At 48.6% G+C, this 23367-nt stretch overlaps 1 protein-coding gene across 1 annotated transcript in view; it reads left to right on the forward strand.

Annotated features, from left to right (window-relative positions):
- Positions 1 to 675: 675 nt before the first annotated feature.
- The window catches only part of RFTN1 (raftlin, lipid raft linker 1), a 205404-nt gene continuing 182712 nt past the window's right edge, over positions 676 to 23367 (forward strand). Inside the window, exons 1-2 of the mRNA XM_060149554.1 lie at positions 676 to 927; positions 17773 to 17925. Coding sequence (XP_060005537.1) covers positions 17781 to 17925 — 145 coding nt within the window. The 5' untranslated portion in view covers positions 676 to 927; positions 17773 to 17780. The remainder of the gene's footprint in view (positions 928 to 17772; positions 17926 to 23367) is intronic.

A 23367-nucleotide genomic window follows, 5' to 3' on the forward strand; every position in this document is an offset into this window, starting at 1 on the left:
AGAAAGACTTTTACAATGGGCTCACTGCCTCCCATTTTCCCGTCACTAACAAAGCCCTGGCTTGGCTTTTCATTTATAGAATTGTCTCCTTGGCCGGCCTGAAGCTGCAGGCCAAGATGGTTCCCCAGATGTTCTCAAACCTTCTGGGCGCCTGTAGTAGGTGGGCTAGGGTGTGGCATGAGGACTGTGGCATTGTCCCGCTCCTTAAGCACTGTCTCCCAAGCAATAACGTAGAGCCTGGGGATGGCCCCACCTGTGGAATGGGGAGGATGAATGGTCAACTGTTACTGGTCCTCCCCCGCCCACTCCCAGCCATCAGCGCCTTAGAGGCAGTCGCCCTCCAGCACCCAAGCCCAAATTTTGAGGGCTCCGAGTCCCCCACGCGCGCTCCTGACGCACGCAACCTTGGTTACAAGGGGTCGAGAGGGTGGGCGGGGGAGCCACGGACCTCTGCGCCGTGGAGCGGCGAGGGTCACTGGCTGGGGGAAGCCGTGTGCAGCGCGCAGGTTGCCGGCCGCCTGAGGCGGCGCGGGGCGCGGGGCGCGGGGCGGGCCAGCTGCTCCCGCGGCGGCTCCCCCGAAGACGCAGCGCAGCATATTTTGCACATGAGTTCAGAGGAAGAGGAAGTGTAGCCGGCGGACGCGCGGCGGCGACGGGGGCGCGTCGGGGCTGGAGCCGGAGCGCGCCGGGCTCAGGGCGCAGCTAGCGGGAGCGCGGCGGCCGCGGGCTCCGCTGAGGGACAGACGCACGGATCGCAGGAGGGACGGACACACGAGCACGCCGCGCCGCCTGCCCCGTCCCCACCCCCTGGCGCCCACGCCTTCCCCGCGCCGCCTCCTCTATATGGCACAAACTTTCCTCCCGGGACGGAACACGCTGTCTCCGGGAGCCCGCGCCCGCGCCTTCTCCTCGGCTTAGTCCAGAACGGTAGGTGGGCGCCTGAAGGATTCGGGATGGAGGCGGGCGCAGGCGGGGCGGGAACCCGGCGGGCAGGGGGAGCCTGGCGGGGCGCCTCCCTGCAGGTTACCGAGGCTGGGCGTGCTTCTCAGGCGCCGGGGCTGCCAGAGGGCCATCCCCGTCCCCTGCACCCCGGCCCGGATTGGATGGGGTCGGGGACAGGATCCATGGGACGCAGCGGTCTTGGGCCAACTTTTTTTTTGGGAAAAAAAAAAATCATCCCTGGCGAGCCATGGGGAGAAGCACCCCAGAGCAGTCTGTTGAGGGTCGTGGGTTCCGCATGCTCCGGGCGCCTAGGAAGGAAGCAGAGGGGAAGCTTCGAGGCTACAGGTGGGTGTAGGACACTGCTGCAGGGGGTCCTCGGCAAAGATCAGGCCGGAGCTGGCCCAGGAATCCAGATTCAGGAGGGCGCGAGGCCGGGGTGGACTGGGGTGGAGGCGACTCCCGCTGCCCTTATGCGTGCGCCCCGGGAGGTGCGTTTGTTCCCGGGGCAGCGGTGTTGGACGGGCGGGAGCAGACGTGCCGCGCGTTCAGAGGAAGCGCGGCGGCCAAGGGAGGCTCAGAGCCTCAGGGCGCGGGAAGTCCCCGTCACTGAAAACGGGCATCTCCCCTTCTGTAAAGGGGGTTTCTTCCCTCGTCCTCACCACTTTCCGAGGCCCAAGGGACGCCAGGGTGGACCTGGGTGAGGGCGGGGTGGTGGCGGCGTTTATTTCAGGAAGCCCCGTTGTCAGGCATGCACACCCCCCTCCTGCGCCAGGGCTCATGCCCTTCACCTAGACTGCCGCTGTCTTTGGCAGCGAGAACCGCGTGGAGGCCAAGGTGCAGTAACCCAGGCGCCCTGCCTCCCTGGTGCTTGCACCTGGCTGCCCTGTGTCGTTGTGGGTGGTCCCCAGGGACGCTGGGTGGTGTCAGTGAGTTTGTTAGGGGGTTTAAGAACAAAAAAGTATTAAAAAAAAAAAAAGTCTGGCACCAGTTCCTATGTTTGAGTGACTGCCCTGGTCTCCAGCAACCTGGTTTCCTTCTTGTAATTGGTACAGCTGTTTTCAGATGGTGGGCGCAGTCAGGCGAGGCGTCTTCCAGCCCCTGCCATCGTGTGTCATCTCAGGATAAGTGAGGCCCTGCCAGGAAGGAAGGCAGGCGTAATGTGAGCCACCTCTGGGCCCGTGCGTAGGGCTTGCCCTGCACCCCACGTGTCCCTGGCCACAGGGATTCCTAATTTGTACCTCTGAACAGCTGAATTCCCTACCAAGTTCAAGTGACCCCAGATGTCACCAAACCCCACAGAGGGGTTAAGCAACAAGCTGTTTGGGGCTCTTTGGTGCGTGTGCGTGCTAACCTCAGTGAAATCACTTTAACCTCAGAGGGAGCTCTGCATCCTCTTTTGCCTTAAGTGGGGTTTCTGGCCTGACAGCTGTGAGGACACCCCTCTGGCTGCATTTGTATAGCAAGTCGCCGGGTCGCTTTTTCTTTGTTTGTCTTTTGGCTGCATGGACGTGGGACAAATGGAAGAGAGGTGTTGTACCGTTAGCTAATAGATTTGGTGCAGGAACTGAAAGAGAATTAATTGGGAATACGAGTCAGTGAGTTCTTTTTCTCCCTCTTGAGCAGGAATTTTTGGCCTCCATTCAAATAATTGCTTTGTCTGTAGGGAAACAGGCAGAAAATCTTTGGCATGAGTGATGTGAGTTCCTGTAAAGCTACTTGTGTTCTTCCAGTCTTAACTTTTCAGCAGAATCGAAATTATGTGGGCCCATGGCTTGGTGGGCATGGGTGTCTTGCTAAATTTCTAAGTTGGTGGGCTAGGGATAGGGCCCTGTGACTCTTTCCCCCACCCACCTCCTTTTAAAAAATATAGAAAAGTTGGGGCTTCCCTGGTGACGCAGTGGTTGAGAGTCCGCCTGCCGATGCAGGGGACGCGGGTTCGTGCCCCGGTCCGGGAAGATCCCACATGCTGCGGAGCGGCTGGGCCCGTGAGCCATGGCCACTGAACCTGCGCGTCCAGAGCCTGTGCTCCGCAACGGGAGAGGCCACAACAGTGAGAGGCCCGCATACCGCAGAACAAAACAAAACTATAAATATATATATATAAAAGTTGCAAAAACAGTGACCACCCAAATACCCGTATCTAGAGTCTATAATTTTACAATATTGGCTTTATTACACATCCGTCCATCTAGTCATCCCTCTATCCATCCATCAGCAACTTATTGTTTTATGCATTTTAAATTAAATGACAGACATTGGTACAGGTCACCTCTAAACGTTTCAGCACACATTTCATTATTTAGAATTCAATATATGTTCATGATTTTCTTAAGGTAAAATTTATACATATGGTGAATTTTTACATACATACATATCTCCGTATAGTGAAATGCACAGACCTTGAGGGTAACATTTGCATAATGTTTCGACAGACACCCTCATCTCTATCAAGTAATGTCGCCATCACCCCCAGAAAGTTCCTTCATCCCCATTCCCAGTCAGTCCCTGCCCTCACCCTTTGTTTCTCACTCAAAGTTAGTTTCGCCTGGTCCTGAACTTCATGTAAGTGGAATTCCACTTACAGTATTTTTTCCACTTTACATTATTGTGTAAAGCTTCTTTCAGTCAGCATGTTTTTGAGGTTCACCCATGTTTTATGTACCACTAATTCGGTCTACTTTATTGCTGAGTTATAGTCCGGTATCTATTTATAATGCAGTTTGTTTATGTATTCCCCTGTTGATGGACACATGAGTTATTTCCAGGTTTGGGGGGTATTGTGAATGGAGCTGCTGTGAATATTTGTATACAAGTCTTCCTAAGGACATACGTTGTCATGTCTTGTGGGTAAATGGAGTGGGATTGCTGGGTCATTAAAGAGATGTATGTGAACCTTATGAGAGGCTGCCCGACCTTCTCCCAACATGGTTATACCATTTCACACTCCCGCCAGCAAAGAATACAAATGTGAGATTCCAGATACAACAACTCATCTTCCTAGCCCAAAGTCAAGAGTCTGGTAGACCAGTGTTCTTCTGGGGCCCGAGGGAGCCAGCAATTGGAACATCTGAGACAGTCTGGACCATGCTGTTCATAGCTGGAGGAGCTGAGAGAAATCCCTGACTCTGCCAGTAAATGGGTTTACTCTTAAATTATTGCAGACAGTCAGACAAATATTTTATTTTTAAAGATCTTCAGAGAAGGGAATTCCATAGGGGAACGTCCCCTTGGTTGTGAAAGAAGATCGACTGCTTTCTATATAAAGAAAAATAAACCCCAAACCCCAAAGAATTCCACTAAACTTCTGCTTCGAAACTCCTGGGGGATTTCTGGCATAGTGGTCTGGTTGCTGTGAATCTGGTGGAGATTCCCGTTGGATTTCACCGGCTGAGGCAGCTGGCTGTTGAAAGCGGTTGTGTTTGCTTTGTGAGACAGGTCAGATTTGGCTTTTTGAAGGCTGCGAGAACAGCTTTCCTGTTAAAGTGATGTGGCCTGTCAGTGAGAAACATGGCCTGTCAACACCCCTCTTATTGTCCTGGCTGAGAAAATGGGCTGTTCCCTCTCAGGTCCCCTTGCACCTTCGTCCCCGTCTGTGGGCCTGTGGCCAAACCTGGTCTTGGCTGATATAGGAAGTAGGAACGGAGCTCCCTGCCTATGTGAGACCCAGGATGAAGCTTTGACATCTCGCTGAGGTGTCTCACTGAGGTCAGCTGACAAGTGGTACAGAGTCTTAAGACATTGGCCTATGTTTGGGGACTGTTCCCTTCATCCGCCAGCCTAGTACATTGCCTGCCGCAGGGTAGAGGCACAGAATAATTCTCATGGTACCCATCTGGGTGACTTCCTGTCTGGACGTTGTCCCAGATGTCAGGACCCCAAGACGTATTTTACTAGAGGCCACTTTACTATAGCCCGTGAAACAGGTTCAAAGTGTTAGGAAAACTTTGCCAACTGTAAACTTCCATTCTAGTAGCACCGTTTTTATTTTATTACAGATTTTACTATCGCTGTTGACAAAATTATCATTATAGCTACCCCTTGCCAGGCGCCCACTCTTTGCCAGCCACAGTTAGGCTCGTTACGTGCGTGCTCTGAATCTAATCCTCGTGAGAGGCAAATACTATTATTATCTGCACTTTGGCCTTGAGGAAACTGAAGCTTAGGGAGTTAGGGAACTTGCCCCAAGTTCACATTTTCATGTTTCCTGGACATTAAGGGAAGAGGCTGTGACCTTCTGGTTTCGCAAATGCAGATTCCATCTGCAAGCATAGATTTCCAAATACACGAAGCCGTCGTAGAAGAGAAATGTAAGCTGGATGGGGGATGGAAGTTGGAACAAATGACACACTGGAATCACTTTCTTAAGTCTTTTGCCTGTTTCTTTTTGTTTCAGGCTTTCTGAGATTTGGGGCACCTGGAGCCTGGGTAGAGGTGCTAATTTTGGTGACAATTTAAGATATTATTGGTTGTGATGATTGTAATTTTATCGTAGGGAAAGGAAGACGTGGCCAGCTGTTTGGTTTGAGCGTCTGTCAGCTCACTTGTGGCTGGGCTGTCCAGTACAGTAGCCACTGGCTACATGTGGCTATTTACATTTAAATGTCAATGAATTAAAAGGAAATAAAATTTAAAATGCAGTTCCAGTCTCACCGGCCACCTTTCAAGAGCCCTAGAGCCACATGTGGTTATTGGCGAGCGAATTGGACAGAGCAGATGTATTTTCATCCTGGTTGAAAGTTCTGTTTGATGGGGCTACTCTGTACTAAGCATTTCTCTTTTGTCCTTCAGTTTAAGAATTGGCCACACTCTTGGCTAAAGCTTAGGCTGTTTTTCACTGACAAAGAGATAAATTTAGCCAGACATTTCTTTTATGTTTATAAAAAGGTTTGTGTGTGTGTGTGATCCTTCCTCCCATTCACATTCAGTTTTTGACATAAATTTGAGTTTCCCTTTTCTCTTGGGCCCCCAAAGGGGCTCTCCTTATTATCGTTGTGTATTTCACCAAGATGCGTTCTCTGAAAAGATCGGTACAGCGGGCAAGCGATGGCCACTGCTTGAGGCCCTGTTAATTTCCTCGCTCTCCAAAGAATTCAGTTCAGCGTTTAAATATGCATTTGTGCGACTTACTCCCTACCTGGGCTGAATTCAGGAAGAAAAAGTGCTCTCAGCGGGGCCAGAACCAAAGAGCTAGAAAATCAGGTCACATTCTATGTGTGATGGCTACCTGCCAAGACTGAGGTGGAGCAGGCATCCTTTGGGGTACCTGGGGGCTTCGTTAGGGGGTTTTCCTGGGTCGGGCCTGCCCCTGTGGTGTCGGGAGCAGCGGAGGGGCCGCAGCGTCGTATCTGATGGTGCAGGATGGTGACGGAGGGACGTCCCCTTTACGGGGTGTCCATACTCAGGCTCGGTTCAAAGGAGAGGGGCGCCAGCCCATGGGGGTCAGTGGGGAACCCAGAGCCCCCAGAGCTGGGAAGTCAACATCAGCTATGTTTGCTCAGCTTGTTTGATGCTCCCCAACTCTCGTGCTACTTTATGAAGCTGTATTGGATGTTTCCACACTTTTTCAACCAGGAAGCCAGCTGCACTTCACTGACAGCGTTCTTTGGCTTTTAAAACGAAACTGTCCCATTGTGTTGTTCCATAGGCAGAGCCCCTGGATGGGCAGCATTTATTCTTTGCAAAGGATTATCAGCTTCCACGTGTGTGTGTGTGTGTGTGTGTTGTGTGTGTGTGTGTGTGTGTGTGTGTGTGTGTGTGTTGGAAGTCCCAGATTAGTATTTCACCCCGAGGAAATACTTCTGAGGAACCTTCAAGTTTTATGGAATAACTCCCAAATTATTCAGATTTGGAGAAATTTTTGTAATAGACCTTATCCATTAAAGTCAGATGAGAAGAGATTAGGTTAATCACAGACTCTGGTTAATGGAACGTGACCATATCGTGTATTACAAGATTTTGGAAATGCAGAGTACAAGAAATCAGACTGTTCATTTAAACACTTCTTTAATTTAGAGAGGTCTTTGGGGATTTTTCCAGTGTCTTGGGACACTTTATAAGCACCCTTTCGGTGTGGTGTAATTATAGCAGGTTAACAGGGATCTCTGTCATGGATAACAAGTAGTACTAGTAATAGTACTAATAATGGTTAACATTTAGACAGCCATTTCTAGGTGCCTGAGCTCTTCTAAGCCCTGTTAAATTAACTTACTTAGTCCTCACCCTGCAAGGGGATTCTGCGGTCATCCCGATTTTATAGTGGAGAACCCTGAGGTTAAGTGGCTCCCTTGACGTCACTCGGCTAGGAAGTAGGGACCCTCGAACTTTAACCAGGCACTCTGGCTCCAGAGCGTCACCAGCCCCTGTGCTGTGCTTTTAAAAAGGCGAACTTGAGAGCAACAGGCAAATATTCCAAAGGCCCTTCCCATCCTTTTCCAGATAATAGGCACCTTTCCTTCTCCGGGAGTCTGTTGACGGAGTAGGTGTTACTGTGCATCTCTTGGGGCAGGGCATTGGGGTAGTTGTTGTTGAGGATGAAGAGGTAACTGCCTTCGAGGAGTTTGCTGTCCCATGGGAAGATGGGGGCGGTACCCAAAGCTCCAGAGCTCTCTCCCTTGAGCTGTGGACTGGTCCATCCGGCTGCCCACCCCACCTCCCCTTGGTTGGAGTTAACGCATCCAGGACAAACTCCGGTCTGCTCTGGCCCAACTGCTCCTTTCACGGTGTGCCTGTCTTGGGAGGTGGTCTGCAGCTTTACAGGTGCTCAGGCCACAAACCTGAGAGGGGTCTCGGATGCCCTCTTTTTCTCATGCCCTGTCTCCAAACCACTAAGAAATCTCACTTCCTACCTTCAAAACGTATCCAGAATTTGACCTCTGCTCACACCTCATCACCACCTGCTCTCCCTGTTCCCAGGGTCAGAGTGATCGTGTCTCCCTCGGGGCTCGAAACCCTCTGAGGTCTCCCATCTCACTGGGGACAAAGCCAGCGTCCTGACCACGGCCGCCCAGGCTACCCCACCTCCCCGGGCAGGTCCAGGACCTCCCGGCCTGTTTGCACTCGTTGCCACCTGCTCCCTCATCCCAGTGCTCGCCCTGTCACCTTCTGGGGGAGGCCTTCCCTGATCACGCTGTTTTTTTTAAAATTGTGCCCTCCCCTGTACTTGCTAATGCCCCTCTCTGCCTTACTTGTCTTTACGTGACATACTTTTTTGTTTTTTTTTTTTTGCGGTACGCGGGCCTCTCACTGTTGTGGCCTCTCCCGTTGCGGAGCACAGGCTCCGGACGTGCAGGCCCAGCGGCCATGGCTCACGGGCCCAGCCGCTCCGCGGCACGTGGGATCTTCCCGGACCGGGGCACGAACCCGCGTCCCCCACATCGGCAGGCGGACTCCCAACCACTGCGCCACCAGGGAAGCCCTATGTGACATACTTTTAAACTTGAACTTCATTCATTATTTTTATGTGTCTGCTCCTGAAAGTAAGGTCCACGAGGGCGGGGTTGTTCTTGTTTTGTTTTGTTTTGGTCTTTGTCTCTGTTTCGCTTCGGTATCCCCAGCACTTGGAACAGTGCCTTGCACCTACTAAGTGCTCAGTGAAGGAGGGCGTGATGGTTAATTTTATGTATCAGATTGGCTACCACAGGGGTACCCAGTTTTTGGTCAAACAGCAGTCCAGGTGTTGCCATGGGATATTTTTAAAGATGTGATTAACATTTGAATCACCCTCCCTAATATGGGCGGGCCTCATCCAACTAGTCCGAGGACTTAGAAGACTGAGGTCTCCTGAGGAGGAAGGAGTTCTGCCTCCAGATGGGCCTGGGGCTCAGCTCTGCACCATCACGTTTTCCCTGGGCCTTTGGCCTCCTGGCCTGTGCTATAGATTTTGGACTTGCCAGCCTCCAAGTCCAAAGACAAGACCTTTAAAACAAATCTGCCCCAACTTCTCTCTCTGTAGATATCTACATAAGGACACATATACGCACAAGAAACCCAGGAGGAAGAACAGGCTTTTGGGGCAGGGTGTTGTGTTCTCTTTGGGGCATATTCATCTGGAAGTGCCGGGAAAGTTCCAGGTGAAGATGTTGGAACGGGTCCGTGGGTGTGTCTGTTGGAGTTGGAGAGCGGTCAGGCTGGGAGGTGAATCTGACAGCTAACGGGGAGATGATGCAGTTAAGGAACTTTTTTGAGCCTACGTGCCTCCTTGTATTAGAGGTTCCCAAATTCTGTACTAAGGCACCCCAAGGCACCGCAGCAAGTGGTACTTGCGTGTTGGATGCCACCCTCATCACTAGCCCGAGGTAGTTCACAGGATCAACATCAAAGGCCACCACTTCCTTTTGATGATGTCATATCTTTGCAAAGCTGGATTTGGGGTGGTTGCTAAGAAGATCATTGTTGAACAGGAGATGAGGGTGGTGGTGTCCAGTGTGATTCTGAGGTTTGAGAAGTTTCCCGGTGCCAAATGGACGCACACATCCCAGTAGTAAGTAATTATGGTAAATTAAGGATGCAGGAAAAATTTTTTTTTCAGTTTGTGTAGTCTGTTCTTTCAAAGGGATGCTAAGTTGTTTATACATAATTATCAATTTGTTTGGACCTGACTACTTAATAAATCGAGCTGTGGGTATTGCTTTTAGCCTGGGGGTGCTGTGAACAAACGTATAGGGACACTGGGGGTGCCGTGACCTGAAAAGTGTCAGAGCCTTTGCCCTGTATTGTTCTGGGTATTATATGTAGTGTGTACAGGATAAGGACCAGGGACAGAAAGGCAGGGGACAAAGGGACAGGAATGAGGGCTGCACACCAAAAGTTGTATTTCTACAGAAACAAAAGATGTGAGCAAATAAAATATAAGCATTTGTTGATTCAGGGTAGTGGGTACAGAGATGTCTCATTTTTTTAATCCTTATCCATATGCTTGCGGTGGTTGGTAGTGAAAGTAATTTGAAGAGAGAGGCAGAAGGAGGCTGGAGATAGAAATTTGGGGGTGCACTTGTGTTAGGGACGACAACAGAGAGCCTGGGAAGGGAGGGTATGAGGTCCAGCGAGATTCAGGTGATGCAGGGGTGGAACCAAGGGGGTCAGCAAGACCACGTTCTTCTAGACTGTGGTTCTCAGCCCTGGCTAAGCAGCCTAAGAGAGACCCTGGGCCCCTGCAGCCTGGGTGTTAGGAGATTGGAGAGGGTCAGGAGTGGGAAAAGACAGGGTTTGCTCTGAGCGTGTTGATTCTCAATCCTGGATGTCAGTTAGAATCACTTGTGGGGGTGTCTTAAAAATGATGCTTGGGCCCCACCCCAAATGCCTGGGCATCTGGACATCAAAACAGCTGTCCAGGTGATTCCAGTGTGCAGCCAACATTGAGAACCACCGCCATGGCTTTCTCAAGCTTTACTGTGATTCAGACTTTGATGAATTGTGTATGAAAAGGTGGATTCTGATTAAGTAGGTCCGGGTGGGCTGATCCCAGGAGTGCCATAGCTCCTGGTCTGAGGACCACACTTTGAGTAGCAAGTTCTTCTGAGGGGAGGCTGTTTTATTTAAGGGTGGTTGTGATGGAGGCTAGTGGGAGAGCAGAAAGAAAGGTGGTCTGGATCAGTCTCCATCGAGTGTTTTCCTTTGATAATGTAAATACCCCTCGTATTGCCTTATCTCTTGCTGTGTAACATATTACCCCCAAACTTGGCAACTGAAAATAGTAATGAATGTTTATTATCTCGCAGGGCTTCTGTGAGTTAGAAATCCAGAAGCAGCTGAGCTGGGTGGTTCTGACTCAGGGTCTCTCACGAGATTGTGGTCAAGATGCTGGCTAGGCTGAAGGCTGTTCTGGAGCTGAGGGATGCTCCCACTTGAGTGTTGAGTTCATCGTGGCTGTTGGTTGGAGGCCTCAGTTCCCTGCCCTGGGGGCTTCTCCACGGGGTTAACAGAGTGTTCTTACAATATGGCAGCGGGCTTCCCCCAGGGACATATCCTACTGATTACACAGGTCAGCCCTGCTCAGTAGAGGAGGGGACCACTGGTGAACGGGAGGATTATTGAGGATATTTTGCAGGCTGTCTGTGATACATCTTGTTGTCTTCAACTAGGAAATGTAATGCATATGCAACACAGAAAACTTGAAAATATAGAAAACCATAAAGAGAATGTCTCTCATCACTCGTGACCCAGAGGAAAGTTCTGTGAATATCTTTATTTAACCTGCCAGTTAAAAAAAATATGTGGATTTTCATATACAGATACACACATAGACACTTAAAAAACAGTAGCACCATAATATAACCCCGTTTCATACAGATTGTTCTTTTCCTTGGCATTGAATCAGGAATACTTTACATGGGTCAGTTTTAGTTTTCCTTGGGTTTCTGTCTTAGTTTGTAGGATATCAAGATTTGATGCCATCCGTACAGCTGATTGGATTTTCAAGTTTTCATTTACATTTCTGGGTGGAGAGAGATGTTCTTATCATGTAAAAACTTCTTAATTTGGATCATCAGTTCCTACTTTGGGTGCCTGAATGATGTAATAAACACACTCGAGTCTTTAAATATAGGATTTGAGTGGAGAAATAAAGAATGAGTTTGCCAGCTGATCCAGCATCGTTGCGTATAATTGCCCCCTCTCTGGTTGCTTGTCATGAGCTGTTGGCAGTTGTTAAAATTAGCTTTACGGTCTGCCTCAGATTAGCAGCAAGTGTGGTAAATGAGGGCTCACTCTTAATGAAACTAATTTGTATTTGAAAATATAACTACATTTATTCCCCATTATTTAAATGTGTGCATGCTAGTTGATAGTAAAAATAAACCTTTAAACTCAGGGATTTTTTTAAACCCCAGCTGAAAAATAATTGTTTAAGGAGGTGATTTTTTTTTTTTTTTTTTTTTTTGCGGTACACGGGCCTCTCACTGTTGTGGCCTCTCCCGTTGCGGAGCACAGGCTCCGGACGCGCCGGCTCAGCGGCCATGACTCACGGGCCCAGCCGCTCCGCGGCACGTGGGATCTTCCCGGACCGGGGCACGAACCCGCGTCCCCCACATCGGCAGGCGGACTCTGAACCACTGCGCCACCAGGGAAGCCCGGAGGTGATCCTTTTTGAAGTGGTTTTCCAGTGTTTTACGTGCATCTGGGGAAGTATTTCAAAACCAGATTAGAACTACTTTAAAATAAAAATTCAAACATTTCAACATTTAAAATGACACAGAACATCGTGCCCCATGGCTGATCAGCTCTTTCTGGAACCAAGTCTATGGGGGTGTGCCCTCTGTTTTATATCACAGCGGTTTTCTCCAAATGCCCTGCACCCCGCCCAGACTTCTAGAACAACCAGCCTCACCGTACCACGTGTATTTCTTCATTGTCTTTCTTCTCCTTCACCTGTGATCTCCTAGAGGGTAGGACCTGGTCTTTCCATTTTTGTATTTCCTAATTGAGGGTGTGACTCAAAAGAGGCCATAATAAATGTTCATTAGATGAATGAATGCACGAACTCGGAACATGAATTCTCTCCCTCATGGAGCTGACAGTTCCTGCATGAAACTGGGCCCACATATACCAAAGACACACCTCCTTCTAGGCTTGATTCAGAAAGAATTGATTTTTCCAGAGTGTCACCAGTTGAGGGATCTTTGCTTCTGGGTCATTTGCAAATGACCTCTCCTTGTAGTGGGTCTCAGAGACCCCCAGTGATGACCTTATTTTCTTCCCTAGTCTGTCTCCAGTCCTTCTAATGTTTAGCCAGTTTCTGCTGAAGAGCTGTAAGGATACTTTGGCTCTTTTCCCACTGTCTCACCATAGGAGCGGGGAAAGACCTGTGAAGACCCCTTGGATGGTTTTTCTTGGTGCCTTGATTATAGAGAGACCCATGCACGTGGGTGCAGGGATGCCTTTTGGGAAGATAAAGACGTAAAAAGAAGAAAAAACCCTCCTGTGTGACTGTCGAATAATCAGAGCTGATCCAACCATCACCTCACACATAAAACAAGTAACCTGGTTTCCATAGGTGTCAATGTGAAGTGACTATAGGAATTTGGAAGGGCAGAGCTATGGGGGTTGGATGGACCATACGAAAGTACTGGAAAAATGTCATCACACACAGGTGATTTTTAGCAAGTGTCCTTTACAAAAACAGACAATAACGAAAGGAGAAATAGCCATGAATAGCACTGCTGGTCATGATTCCCTCCCAGTGAGCTGATGCCCCAGGGTGAGCAGGGGTGGCCGAGCTAAATCCGCGGAATCTCAGCGGGTCTCACCTTCCACGGTGCCTCTCGCGGGTCAGCATCTGGCCACCCTGAGTGTGTTATTCATTAACAGGATCCGGTACTTACCGTGTAACCCAGCGATCCCGCCCCGAGGTATTGCCCTAGAGAAATGAAAACTTAGGTCCACGTCAGAACTTCTACGTGAATGTTTACAGCCACTTTTTTTAGAATCGCCCCAACCTGGACACTCCCCAGATGTCCTTCCAGCATGAGTGGCTGAAACAGGCCCCTGACTGCAGGCTTGGCCGAGGAGGCAGCTGACTGTGGTCATTGGGAGCAAACTTGATGTAGAGGTTACCTGTCGTATGATGAATCACGCCAAAACTTAGAGGCCTAAAGCAGCAACAGCGGTGTGTTTTGTTCAGGGAGGGCCTCTTCGGGGCTGCTTGAGCTCCCTCATGGCATGGTGGCTGGGTTCCAAGAGCAGGTGTCCCGAGAGTCAGGCAGTGGATACTCCCAGTTTCTTAAGGCTCAGGTCCAGAAGCTGGCACTGCATCATCTGACGCTTTCTATAGCAAAGCAGTCACGGAGCCCGGATTCAGGGGAGGTGACATAGGCCCCGCCTCTCGATGGCAGGAGTGTCAAAGGATTTGGGGGCCACATTAAAAAACCATCACAGTTACCGTTTACCTTCTGCCCTACCTTGACCCCCGAGACCCTCCCTGAATGTCTGTGCGGGGCACGTGCAGCTACGCCAGCCCCATCTGCTGGCATCCGGTGAGGCTGTGCCCTTCACTCCTTCCTCCTCCTCCACCTCTCACTGCCCTCCAAGGCCCATATGCAGCCTCTGCCCCAGCTTCTTGTGGGATTCTAATACAACCAGGGTTTGGGAACCTTGCACTGGAAACAGGGAAGTTTACAAAATGTAGATGTAAGGCACTATTATATCTTAGTTTTCCTTCTTTTTTTTTTTTTTTTTTTTTTGCGGTACGCGGGTCTCTCACTGTTGTGGCCTCTCCCGTTGCGGACGCGCAGGCTCAGCGGCCATGGCTCACGGGCCCAGCCGCTCCGCGGCATGTGGGATCTTCCCGGACCGGGACACGAACCCGTGTCCCCTGCATCGGCAGGCGGACTCTCAACCACTGCGCCACCAGGGAAGCCCCAGTTTTCCTTCTTTTTGTAAGCTAGATTTTGTGACTTGTTTGAGCATAGTAGGGACTGTAACAGACATTGTTGGAGTGATGTAAAAGTCTTTCCTATTTTGACAGGGGTGGGGTTGGTGGAAGAATGCAGGAAGGAACTAGGAGGAAAGCAAATGTGTCAGTAGCAAGCAAGGTAGGGCCCTAACACGAACGAGTAAGAGGAACAAATTCACACTAAGCTTTTGGTGACTGGCAACGGCTTCACCATGATTCCCTTCCCAGAGAGAACTGTGCTTTAGAAGCAGTTGCTTAACCAGGGTTGTATGCCCTAAAATTTGAGACCTCAAGGATTCACTGGTATTACAGTTTTGCACCTGGCTGGTACAGTATCTGATCACATAGATGATTTCCCAGGGTCTCATTGTGTCCTGTGAGACAAGCACAGTGCCCTTTGGAGTGAACTTGGAACTCAGGTTTGGGATAGTCTGATTAAAACCTTAAATTCAAAGTTATGAATTGGGAGTTTTTCTAATACTTCCTGACGTGCCTCCCTGCAACCCCAAATTTGTCTGAGACTATCTTACTCATCTTGATAATCCTCTCCTCCTTTTTTTATGCTGTGCAGGATCCTGTCCTTGAGAGAAGAAATTAAATCATACTAAAGTGTTAGTGGCTACCAGGAGCTTGGCTTGTTGCCCGTCCCAGGGAGATATTTGTGGTTTCAAAGGCAATGCTGAGGTAGGGTGTTCTCAAAGGAATGACTCTCTAATGCTCGAATTTACCTAATAGGATAGCAAGAATGGGAAGATTTTTGAGGAAGGGTTTTTTTTCTTGGAGGTCCCCAAATGCTCGGTCCTTTGTAGGGAGGAAGACGAGTGAGTGACTGGTAAGCCTTTGGGTTATTTCCAGTTCTGTTCTGGCAGTGATAGTATTTATCTCACTAGGTTACCTGTTCCCCAGTACTTAGGGGCCTCCCTGTCTGCTTCTGCTTTGCCCCAGCGGATGCCAGGCGGTTTGCTTTCTAGCAGTTATATATGCAGCCTCTGTGCATATCAGCTATTATATCTGCAGAACTGCAGAGTATTTTACAAGTAATCAGTTCATGCAGATTGCACATAAATCATGTCTGCTCTGGCCCCTTGGACACTAATGTTCTCTTATTAAGGCATAAGTAAGCCTTCCTGTTCTCATCCATCCTTCCAGACTTTTTTTAATTACTGCCAATGTAGCCTGGTTGTCGCTTCATCAGCCTGTTCCCTCCCTCCCCGGCCTCGTTGCTTTTGTGCGGTTCATCTTGTTGTTTTGGAGCTGGCCAAGTTGCCGTAGGAAGCTGGGTACCTTGTGAATGGATTGAACCAACGGAAATTCTTATCTCAAAAAGGAAGTGGCCACCACGTTTCTGTTTGTGATATTCTTGACCAGTTAATATATTTGTGAAATATGTTCTGATGGCAGCACCGGTGCCCCAGAGAGGAGGGAACTTAGCCAGGCTCAGTCACAAAAGGGAAACTATCTCCCGCTGTAGTCTGGGGAGTGGATAAAAAGTCATTTCATGAATGTCATTCTGCCTAAATAAACAGAGAACATTCATTGTTTTTAATCCCCTGGAAGCTCAGCCCACCCTAGTATGCACATCGTATTAACATTTCTCCGTTTTCCTTCCAAACCGCAGCCACGGATCTTTGCTCCGATACACGTGGATTCTGCTTCCAATTTCTGCGGCCCTGCTCTTAGTGTTCAGCCAGTTTTCATTTTGGTCTCAACTGACTCTGAGTCTGGAAGAACCGCTCTGTTCCTGTGGTTTGGTCTAAAACGGAATAAACAGGGACTTTTTAGACGAGGCCTGTAAAAGTACCACCGTCTACTTTGAGAGGTGTTTTTTGAATGTAAAATCCTGTCTAAATAATTACTGTTGAGGGTAGAAAGGACTTTGGAAATCGTAACAACTTATTATCCCCTCTTAGAAACCACGGCGGAGCGACATCTCTCTTATTTTTTTTTTCAGATGGGCTGACACCATGGTGCACTTGTATTGCTCTTCAGATCCCATTTTTTAATCATGTATACAGAGTATAGGGGAACTGAGACACTCTGAGGTGTTATTTTCCTCAGATGGGGAGAAAAATGATATAAAACAGTGTTTTTTTTTAAACATCCTTATTGGAGTATAATTGCTTTACAATGCTGTGTTAGTTTCTGCTTTATAACAAAGTGAATCAGCTATACGTATACATATATCCCCATATCTCCTCCCTCTTGCATCTCCCTCCCTCCCACCCTCCCTATCCCACCCCTCTAGGTGGTCACAAAGCACCGAGCTGATCTCCCTGTGCTATGCGGCTGCTTCCCACTAGCTATCTATTTTACATTTGGTAGCCTATATATGTCCATGCCACTCTCTCACTTCGTCCCAGCTTACCCTTCCCCCTCCACGTGTCCTTAAGTCCATTCTCTACGTCTGCGTCTTTATTCCTGTCCTACCCCTAGGTTCTTCAGAACCTTTTTTTTTTGATTCCATATATATGTGTTAGCATACGGTATTTGTTTTTCTCTTTCTGACTTACTTCACTCTGTATGACAGTCTCTAGGTCCATCCACCTCACTACAAATAACTCAATTTTGTTTCTTTTTATGGCTGAGTAGTATTCCATTGTATATATGTGCCACATCTTCTTTCTCCATTCATCTGTCAGTGGACACTTAGGTTGCTTCCATGTCCTGGTTATTGTAAATAGTGCTGCAGTGAACATTGTGGTACATGACTCTTTTTGAATTATGGTTTTCTCAGGGTATATGCCCAGTAGTGGGATTGTTGGGTCACATGGTAGTTCTATTTTTGGTTTTTTAAGGAACCTCCGTGCTGTTCTCCATCAATTCACATCCCCACCAACAGTGCAAGAGGGTTCCCTTTTCTCCACACCCTCTCCAGCATTTATTGTTCGTAGATTTTTTGATGCTGGCCATTCTGACTGGTGTGAGATGATATCTCATTGTAGTTTTGATTTGCATTTCTCTAATGATTAATGATGTTGAGCATTCTTTCATGTGTTTATTGGCAGTCTGTATATCTTCTTTGGAGAAATGTCTGTTTAGGTCTTCTGCCCATTTTTGGATTGGGTTGTTTGCTTTTTTTTGATATTGAGCTGCATGAGCTGCTTGTATATTTTGGAGATTAATCCTTTGTCAGTTGCTTCGTTTGCAAATATTTTCTCCCATTCTGAGGGTTGTCTTTTCGTTCTGTAAAACAGTATGTTTTTGGTGTCGTTTCAGAATCACAGGCTGGCTGGTAATGGTATCTTATGAGCGAGAGAAAGCAGCCTGAGCGTAGAGCCTCCAGTGTTCAGGTCACGGGTTGAACTGTGCTCTAGATTTCAGCCAGGCTCAAGTCCTTTACGTGTTCTTCAGGGAAATAATGGGGTCGTTTATACTACGGTGTGTAAAAACAACATCACAGGAAGAAGAAAATCATTCCCCCGTTTTTCTCCTTTTGCTGGCAGCTGCTGAAATGGGTTGTGGATTGAACAAGTTAGAGAAACCTGATGACAAACGGCCTGGGAATATCTATTCGACGTTGAAGAGGCCCCAGGTGGAAACCAAGATAGACGTGTCCTATGAGTACCGCTTCCTGGAGTTCACCACCCTGACCGCCGGTGAGGACGGGGTTCAGCCCAACCCAGGGGTGGGGGGCTTGACAGGGCTTCGGCCCAATCAGCGCTGGAGGGGCTGCCCAGGACACGCTGGGGGGTGGGGGGCTGGGGGTGGGGGTAGGGGGGCGTTGGGAGGTGAACTGCAAAGGGTGGGCCTGTTGAGAAGGGCCTGCGCTCAGAAATCCAGATTTTTAGGTGAAATCTTTCATTGTTTTGAAAGCTAGCAACTAATTTAAATTGTAACAAATTAAACCAGGTGCGAGCCAAAGAGTACATTTGGGTGGGCTGCATTTGGCCCTGGGCCCGCTTGTTTACAGACTGTTTCACGACAAGACGCGCGGAAGAGGACAGTCGCCATCTGTCCGCGTGGTCGTCTGCCCGTCCACCCAGGTCTCCCTGCCCCTTGTCCGCTGGCGTCTTTCGAGACCGCTCGTCCAGCGGGCTTGGCCCTGCCTCACCCCGGTGTCCCAGTGGCCCCCGGGTGACTGGCGAGTGAGGGTCAGTGTTTTCATCCCGAGCATTTGCTGAGCACCGACTGTATACAGAGAGTTGAGGTGGTGCTGTGGGAAAAGCATGCGGCCCGTCCTGGTTTCCAAGACTCGTACACATGGAAAAACTCAGCAGGCTATAACTGTAAGTCGGAAACATGTAAACTATGTTTTCGGAAGAGGAAGAGAACATTCTTCCTTGTGGGAGACCCCTGGAAGCCGTAAGCCCAACCCAGGAGCTTCCTAACACAGACATCTTAAGACTAGCTTTCTCCCTGGGCTTCTGTGAATATGTTAATCTTCTAGTAAGAGAAGAGAATTCATGGGAAAAGCCCTCCGAGTCGTGGGTTTGAGCCCTGGCTCTGCCGTGGAGCAGCCGGGCCTGCAGTGTCCTCATCTGTGAAGTGGGCACACACAGACCAGCTTGCAGGGCAGCACTGAGAATCAGGAGAGGCGACACGTGTTCTGAAGCTCTTAGCACGTCCAGCTCCAGTTGGGTTGCTGGCATCACTACCCCAGCTCCCTCCTCCACCGCTTCTGCCCGACCACCTTCGTGCTGAAGCTCCAGATGCTTTCTGAGCCCCGAGAGGGATGGGCAGCTGGGCGTCTCTGCAGGGGTGGGCCTGGGCACCCCTCACGTCCCCCAAACTGAACCCGGCCTCTTCCTCAGCAGGCTGCTTCCTGCTGGCGCCGTTGATGAATATAATGTCACCGTTGTCCTAAACGGCCAGACTTGACACCTTAGTCATTGTGACCATGTCTCCCCCTCACCCACAATTTCCATTCTGTCACCCAGGCCTCTTAAAACTACTTCCAGAAATGCTAATGAGGTAGCTGATGTAACATGGACAAATCTGAACCTAGAAGCATTTGGAGTATTTCGTCATCCAGTATTTGCTCAATGAGTATTTGAGCGCTTTCAGTGTGCTGGGCCTCGTAGGATGGTCAAGGAGAAAACCAAAGCATGTGTAGGAGAAAAGATCCGAAGGAAGTATATAACAAGATGGTCGATATTGATTGTTAGGGTGCTGAGATGGTGGGGGAATTCTTTTTCTCTTTTTCATATTTTTGTGCATTGTGGTTACATTTCTTTTATTACTAAGAGGAGTGATTTGTGCCTTTTGCTTTTCTTAGTAATAATTTCCAGGAGTATGTCCCGCCCCCTGCCCCCCACTGATACATCGCTCATTCCCTGAGCTATTTCCCTGACCTTGTTTGTTTCTCTGCTTCCTTGTGCTCCAGTCACAGCACCTACATGGCTTGTTTGGATTGAATTACCTTTTGTTTTCCAATTATAAAGTGGATATATGTTCATCATAAAAAGTTAGGAGGGGCTTCCCTGGTGGTCCAGGGGTTAGGACTTCACCCTCCAATGCCGGGGGTGAGGGTTCCATCCCTGGTCAGGGAGCTAAGATCCCACATGCCTCGCAGCCAAAAAACCAAAACATAAAAAAAAAAAAAAAAAGCAATATTGTAACAAATTCAAGAAAGACTTAAAAAAAAAGTTAGGAAAACACTGGAAAAATTCTAGCTGGTCTCCCTGCTTCTCTCCCCTTGTTCCCACCACCCCCAGATCACATCACTCCTCTGCTCAAAACCCTGCCATGACTCCCAGACCCTGAGACACCAGCTTCCCTCTGCCTCAATCTCCCACTGTCCTGCGTGTTCTGTCACTGTGGCCTTGCTGTTTCTCAAATCTCCCAGGCCTCCTCAGGGCCTTTGCACTGCCTGTTCCCTCTGCCTGGAAGTTTTCTCAGATATACCCTGGGTTCAAACCCTTAACCCCCTTCTCTGGGAAACCTCTCTGACTGCCTATTTAAAATTTCACCTCCCCTGACACCCCATCCCTTTCCCCTCTTGATTTTCCTCATAGCGTATCCTGCTGTCAACATGCTTTATATTTCGCTTGTTGTTATTCATTTCCTTGTTTGTTGTTTGCCTTCCTTCAGAAGGTGGAATCCCTTCTCACGAGAGCAGGATTGTGCTTATTTTATCCTTTGCTGTATTGTCGGCACAGTGTCGGAACAGTGCCTGGCACATAATAGATAATCAATAATGTTTGTTGAATGAATCCTCAATGTGTATTTTTGTATCCTGCTTTTTTGCATCTTAACATTGTACCATGAGGCACACACCTCGTGGTTCCATATGTTCTGAAAATATGATTTAATGGCCCCTATATGCTTGAATTACTCAGGGTGCTGTAATTTATTTAGGGTCCCCTTTTATTGTTTTTTGTTTTGTTTTGTTTTGTTTTTGCGGTACGCGGGCCTCTTACTGTTGCGGCCTCTCCTGTTGCGGAGCACAGGCTCTGGACGCACAGGCTCAGCGGCCATGGCTCACGGGCCCAGCCGCTCCGTGGCATGTGGGATCTTCCCGGACCAGGGCATGAAGCCATGTCCCCTGCATCGGCAGGCAGACTCTTAACCACTGCGCCACCAGGGAAGCCCTTTCTGACACTTTTATTCCGTGATATATTAAACTCATTTGTGTTTCCTTGAGGGCAGAGACCAAGCCATTCCCCATCTTTCTGTTCATCTTTCTTGTTTATGCTTTCTGGCCGAGAACAGCGTGTCCTAAATAGTTGGGTTCTAGTACACCTTCAAAGTCACTGTTACACCTGCTGATGCGGTTCTCTGGCAGCCTGTCAAGTTTCTTTTCCAGAAGTTCTAATGGGATCATTCATTATTGCTCTAGAGTGGAGCCAACATTTGTTAAGAGCCTACTGTGTGCCAGGTCCCGTGATGGGGCATTAGATCCCTGATCTCATTTTTTTAAACTTTTCAACTTTGCCAAAGTATTATTTAAGCGTACCACACTGCACATCTTTAAAATGTTCAAACCCATGAAGCCGTCACCTCATCAAGATGTAGAACGTTTCCACTGCCCCCAAAGTGTCCTCATGCTCCTTTGGAGTCCCTCCTTTTTTCCAACCCTCTGTCCCCAGACAGCCAGTAATCTGCCTTCTATCACTGATTTTATTTTCTAGAATTTTCTATAAATGGAGTCATGGTGTGTAGTCATTTGGTCTGGCTTCTTCCACTCAGCTTACTTATTTTGAGATTCATGTATGTTGTTTGGTGTGTCAGTGGCTCATTCCTATTTCGTCGCTGAGTAATATTCTATTGAATGGATTTACCACAGTGTGTTTTTCCATTCACCTGCTGATGGACTTTTGGGTCATTTCCAGTTTTGGGCGATTACAAATCAAGTTGCTGTGACCATTTGTCTTTTTGTGGTTTCGTATGTCATCTTATCGCCACAGTAACCCAGTGAGGTGTATGGGGACACTCGTTCCTTTTTTGCAGAAGAGGAAATGGACCCTCAGAGAGGTTAAGTAACCTTTCTAAAGATGCAGTGCTAGGAAGTGATTAGGGTGGAATTTGCATATGGATCTCTTGGGCATCTGAGCTCTTGTGCCTTGTAAACCGCAAGGTGCCAGAGAAATAGGCATTGACACCAGTCAGAACATTCTTGCTAGAAAACTTGTGTTCTAGTGTGGAGACGCATAGGAGTGCTCTTCTATAGGGTTTTGGCCATAGGGGATTTTTTGAGGAGCACTTGACATGCTTATTTTTCATAGAGAAGGTGGTCATCTGACACTTTAATGAATTTCAGGTTGGGGAAAGGGTGGTGTCCACTTCCACCTGCTGGCCTAGGCAGGAAGGGGACCACGTGCCCTTTAAAACAATCGAGGTCGGAGCCAACATTGTTCTATCTGTCCCTTGCTTAGAGCTCGGTGCTTTTGTGGATGATACTGGGACATGCAGCCTCGCTTGTAGGGCTGGCGGAGGCGAAAAGCAGCGGGAGACTCACAAGCGAAGCGTGTAAGCTGGCAAAAATCTCCATTCTGGGTGATTCGATTGGATCTTAAATTTTCAATTAACTCTGGTCGCCGAGGGATGAACCTGCCCTTTGATGGGTTTCATCGCAGACGGGGGCCCATAAAACATCACAATTTCTGCAGAACGGTGCTTCATTATCCCTTTTCTGTGTGTGTTTTGCCAGCTTCTCTGTGCCAGGCCACTCAGAAGCTACCTGTGTCAGCTCTGTGAGAATCCACTGTGTTTATAACATGCTTGGTGCGGGGACAGTTGGCAGTCAGAGACCTGTAGGACGAAGTTAGTGCCCAGGGCGTGATCCTTGCTTGAACTGTCTAGTCCTGCACTGTCTAGTACAGAATTCACCAGCCACATGGTTACTGAAATATAATAATTGATTACCACTGAATAAAATGAAAAATTCAGTGCCTCTGTCACCCTGGCCACACTTCAAGCGCTCAGCATGCACATGTGGCTGGTGGCTACCATACTGGGCATCGCAGATGGAGGACACGCCCACCATTGCAGAAGGGTCTGTTGGGCAGTGCTGTTCTAGTTGGTTTTCAAGGGAGGATAACTCTGTGGCAGGTCTGACTCTGTATCCCTAATGCACATTAATGTACCATGTTATTATGAAAGTTTGCCCTTGGGTTCATCACGGACTGTAGGATGACAGCTCATTGATTTCACAGATATTTATTGAATGTTGACCAGAGGCAGATGTTGTGTCCTGAGCACATAAGAGTGAACCAGACAGGAGGTGCTCCCTTGTCTTAGTCAGCTGGGCTGCTGTAACAAAATGCTCCAGACTGGTGGGCTTAAACCACAGATTTTTATTTTCTCATGGATCTGGAGGCTGAAAGTCCAAGATCAGGGGGGCAGCAGGGTTGGGTTCTGGTGAGAGCTCTCTTCCTGGCTTGCAGACGGCCGCCTTCTTGCTGTGTCTTCACGTCTGAGAGAGACAGAGAGAGTCCCTTCTCATGTCTCATTTCTTATAAGGACATTAGTCTTATTGGAGTAGAGCTGCACCCTTATGACATCATTTAACCGTAGTTGCTTCCTTACTCTAAATACAGTCACATTGTGGGTTGGGGCTTCAGCAGTTGAATATTGAAGGGACAATTCAGTCCATAGCA

Source organism: Lagenorhynchus albirostris, chromosome 5 (genome assembly GCF_949774975.1).
Source record: "Lagenorhynchus albirostris chromosome 5, mLagAlb1.1, whole genome shotgun sequence".
Taxonomy (NCBI): domain Eukaryota; kingdom Metazoa; phylum Chordata; class Mammalia; order Artiodactyla; family Delphinidae; genus Lagenorhynchus; species Lagenorhynchus albirostris.